General features: G+C 48.0%; 1 protein-coding gene across 1 annotated transcript; it reads left to right on the forward strand.

Moving 5' to 3' along the window:
• Nucleotides 1–11: 11 nt before the first annotated feature.
• LOC146182874 (uncharacterized) lies at nucleotides 12–1,096 on the forward strand. The gene has a single exon (XM_084608657.1). The coding sequence runs from the start codon at nucleotides 65–67 to the stop codon at nucleotides 1,010–1,012; it is 948 nt and encodes a 315-aa protein (XP_084464783.1). The 5' UTR covers nucleotides 12–64; the 3' UTR covers nucleotides 1,013–1,096.
• Nucleotides 1,097–3,711: the final 2,615 nt, after the last annotated feature.

The raw sequence follows: 3,711 nt of genomic DNA on the forward strand, positions 1-3,711 counted from the left end.
TTTATCTATGTTCGCGCGGGCTAGCATCTGTAATGTTTTCTTGCTTTCCAAAATATGGTATATAATGAATGTCTTATCTATGTCACGGGTCCATGTACAAAAAGTGCATCGCATTTTTTCTGTGTTTATTTGGTCCTCCACATGGGAAAGAATGAGCCGCACAAATTTGTTTCGGCCTGTTAGATACGGAGGCCTTGGTCTCGTTCATTTGTTTTTACGCCAGATAGTATCTCGGTTTCTATATCTTCGAGACCAGCAAGACCCGTTTTTGCGAACTGTTTTACAAATAAGAATGTGCAATATGCTACCACAATTCATTGTCACGTCATTTTTAGATCCCTGTACCACGGTCTCTGGTTACTTACGTGAGGTTGTTCTTGCATTCAGAATGCTGAGTGTCCGATTTTCAATGGAATATCTTTCTTCAGTTTCAAGGCGCAAACTGTATACAGACCTTATAGACATTATGCTACCTGTGCCTGTGTACCGTTCTGTATACTATGGAGGCCCAGGACAGGACGTCTTGAAGAGAGTAAAGAGGATGCCAGTTAAGCCTACGACAAAGTCGTTTTTCTTCAAATTACATACCGGGACGCTTCCAGTCAAAGTTTGGCTGGAAAAAAAAGGAATATTTGTCCCGTGGACAACCAATTGCCTCCTCTGCAAGAAACCCGAAACAGTTGAGCATGTCTTTATAGACTGCTGGGACCCGATATTTCATTGGGATGTTCTTCAAAGAACAATAAAAAAAGAACTCCCAATAGATCCCTACGGTATACGCTTCCTGCCAGTTGAAAATCAAGAAACTCCATACGATATGATAATGCTCCTTAGCCTCCATAGTATATGGAAGACTAGAATGCAAGTGCGTCATGCGGACGTCAATACGCGACCTGTTAGAGAAAATTTCGTGGAGAGCGTGGCGTATATCCGAGATGTGTACAAAAGCGAGCCTGATCCACCGGAATGGATGAATATACTTGACCAGTTGGTTGGCATCAAGCAATTTTAAATCACATGTGTCAGCCGAAGGATTGGCGACTCTTTTATCATTGATTTTGTGTTTTGTACTTGTCATAAGCCTGGTAATAAAGAAAAAAAAATCGGACACAGCCTGTGTTGTAGAGAGCGCGGAGCCTTCCTGCCCAACGGGAGCCTTTTTTTTTTTTTTTACTTCTGGACCCAACTCGAGCTCTAAAAGTTGTAACAACTACTAAAAGTTGTTGTAACCAGCGCTGGCAGGTCTTCGGACACAGCCTGTGTTGTAGAGAGCGCGGAGCCTTCCTGCCCAACGGGAGCCTTTTTTTTTTTTACTTCTGGACCCAACTCGAGCTCTAAAAGTTGTAACAACTACTAAAAGTTGTTGTAACCAGCGCTGGCAGGTCTTCGGACACAGCCTGTGTTGTATAGAGCGCGGAGCCTTCCTGCCCAACGGGAGCCTTTTTTTTTTTTACTTCTGGACCCAACTCGAGCTCTAAAAGTTGTAACAACTACTAAAAGTTGTTGTAACCAGCGCTGGCAGGTCTTCGGACAGCCTGTGTTGTAGAGAGCGCGGAGCCTTCCTGCCCAACGGGAGCCTTTTTTTTTTTACTTCTGGACCCAACTCGAGCTCTAAAAGTTGTAACAACTACTAAAAGTTGTTGTAACCAGCGCTGGCAGGTCTTCGGACACAGCCTGTGTTGTAGAGAGCGCGGAGCCTTCCTGCCCAACGGGAGCCTTTTTTTTTTTTTTACTTGTGGACCCAACTCGAGCTCTAAAAGTTGTAACAACTACTAAAAGTTGTTGTAACCAGCGCTGGCAGGTCTTCGGACACAGCCTGTGTTGTAGAGAGCGCGGAGCCTTCCTGCCCAACGGGAGCCTTTTTTTTTTTTTTACTTCTGGACCCAACTCGAGCTCTAAAAGTTGTAACAACTACTAAAAGTTGTTGTAACCAGCGCTGGCAGGTCTTCGGACACAGCCTGTGTTGTAGAGAGCGCGGAGCCTTCCTGCCCAATGGGAGCCTTTTTTTTTTTTTACTTCTGGACCCAACTCGAGCTCTAAAAGTTGTAACAACTACTAAAAGTTGTTGTAACCAGCGCTGGCAGGTCTTCGGACACAGCCTGTGTTGTAGAGAGCGCGGAGCCTTCCTGCCCAACGGGAGCCTTTTTTTTTTTACTTCTGGACCCAACTCGAGCTCTAAAGGTTGTAACAACTACTAAAAGTTGTTGTAACCAGCACTGGCAGGTCTTAGGACACAGCCTGTGTTGCAGAGAGCGCGGAGCCTTCCTGCCCAACGGGAGCCTTTTTTTTTTTTACTTCTGGACCCAACTCGAGCTCTAAAAGTTGTAACAACTACTAAAAGTTGTTGTAACCAGCGCTGGCAGGTCTTCGGACACAGCCTGTGTTGTAGAGAGCGCGGAGCCTTCCTGCCCAATGGGAGCCTTTTTTTTTTTTTTTTACTTCTGGACCCAACTCGAGCTCTAAAAGTTGTAACAACTACTAAAAGTTGTTGTAACCAGCGCTGGCAGGTCTTCGGACACAGCCTGTGTTGTAGAGAGCGCGGAGCCTTCCTGCCCAACGGGAGCCTTTTTTTTTTTTTACTTCTGGACCCAACTCGAGCTCTAAAAGTTGTAACAACTACTAAAAGTTGTTGTAACCAGCGCTGGCAGGTCTTCGGACACAGCCTGTGTTGTAGAGAGCGCGGAGCCTTCCTGCCCAACGGGAGCCTTTTTTTTTTTTTTTACTTCTGGACCCAACTCGAGCTCTAAAAGTTGTAACAACTACTAAAAGTTGTTGTAACCAGCGCTGGCAGGTCTTCGGACACAGCCTGTGTTGTAGAGAGCGCGGAGCCTTCCTGCCTAACGGGAGCCTTTTTTTTTTATTTTTACTTCTGGACCCAACTCGAGCTCTAAAAGTTGTAACAACTACTAAAAGTTGTTGTAACCAGCGCTGGCAGGTCTTCGGACACAGCCTGTGTTGTAGAGAGCGCGGAGCCTTCCTGCCCAACGGGAGCCTTTTTTTTTTTTTTACTTCTGGACCCAACTCGAGCTCTAAAAGTTGTAACAACTACTAAAAGTTGTTGTAACCAGCGCTGGCAGGTCTTCGGACACTGCATCAACAGCGAGGGCGGACATGACGGAACACCGAATGGATGTCGCAGAGACGGAGGAGGCCGCAAAAGGGGTCGGAGAGGCTGAGAGGATGGCAGCAACGACAGGCATGTTAGTGCCCCCGGGGGGTGGTGACGAGATGCTCGGTGGACCAGACAGGGAAGTGGCACTGCCAAGCTACGCACCGTCGGAGGAAGAAAGGGTGAGCGAGGCCGAGAGCTCAAAAATTGAACTTCCGGAGTCTGCGGGCAGACGGGGGACCCTCGAAGGGAGCAGTGGCCGAGCGACCAACGTCCAGGGCCCTGCGAAGCGTGCCCACGACGGGAGCGCCAGTGAGACGAACGAGGCAGAGGCAGCTAGCAACGACGAGCCGCCGATAAAAACGCCAATAGGGAGGAGGGCGACCTTCAAACCAAGACCGAATGTCTCGACGGACAGGAGAGCTGCCGAAAAGCCGCCCCCGTCACAAGGTCTGCCAGTCCAACCTCATGGCTCTGGCGTCAACGAAAGCGTCTAGCGCCATGCTAGACGTGAAGGGTAAGCACCATGCTCTTGGCCTCTTTCACTCTAAGAAAATGGCTTATGTACTGTCACTAAAGGTTGCGACCCTTAACGTGAGAGG

Source organism: Amblyomma maculatum, chromosome 7 (assembly GCF_055883805.1).
Source record: "Amblyomma maculatum isolate TAMU_Amacu chromosome 7, ASM5588380v1, whole genome shotgun sequence".
NCBI classification, from domain to species: Eukaryota; Metazoa; Arthropoda; class Arachnida; order Ixodida; family Ixodidae; genus Amblyomma; species Amblyomma maculatum.

Excerpts from the sequence above, each read along its gene's own strand:
- LOC146182874 (XM_084608657.1), top strand. The coding sequence starts at position 65 with ATGAATGTCTTATCTATGTCACGGGTCCATGTACAAAAAGTGCATCGC.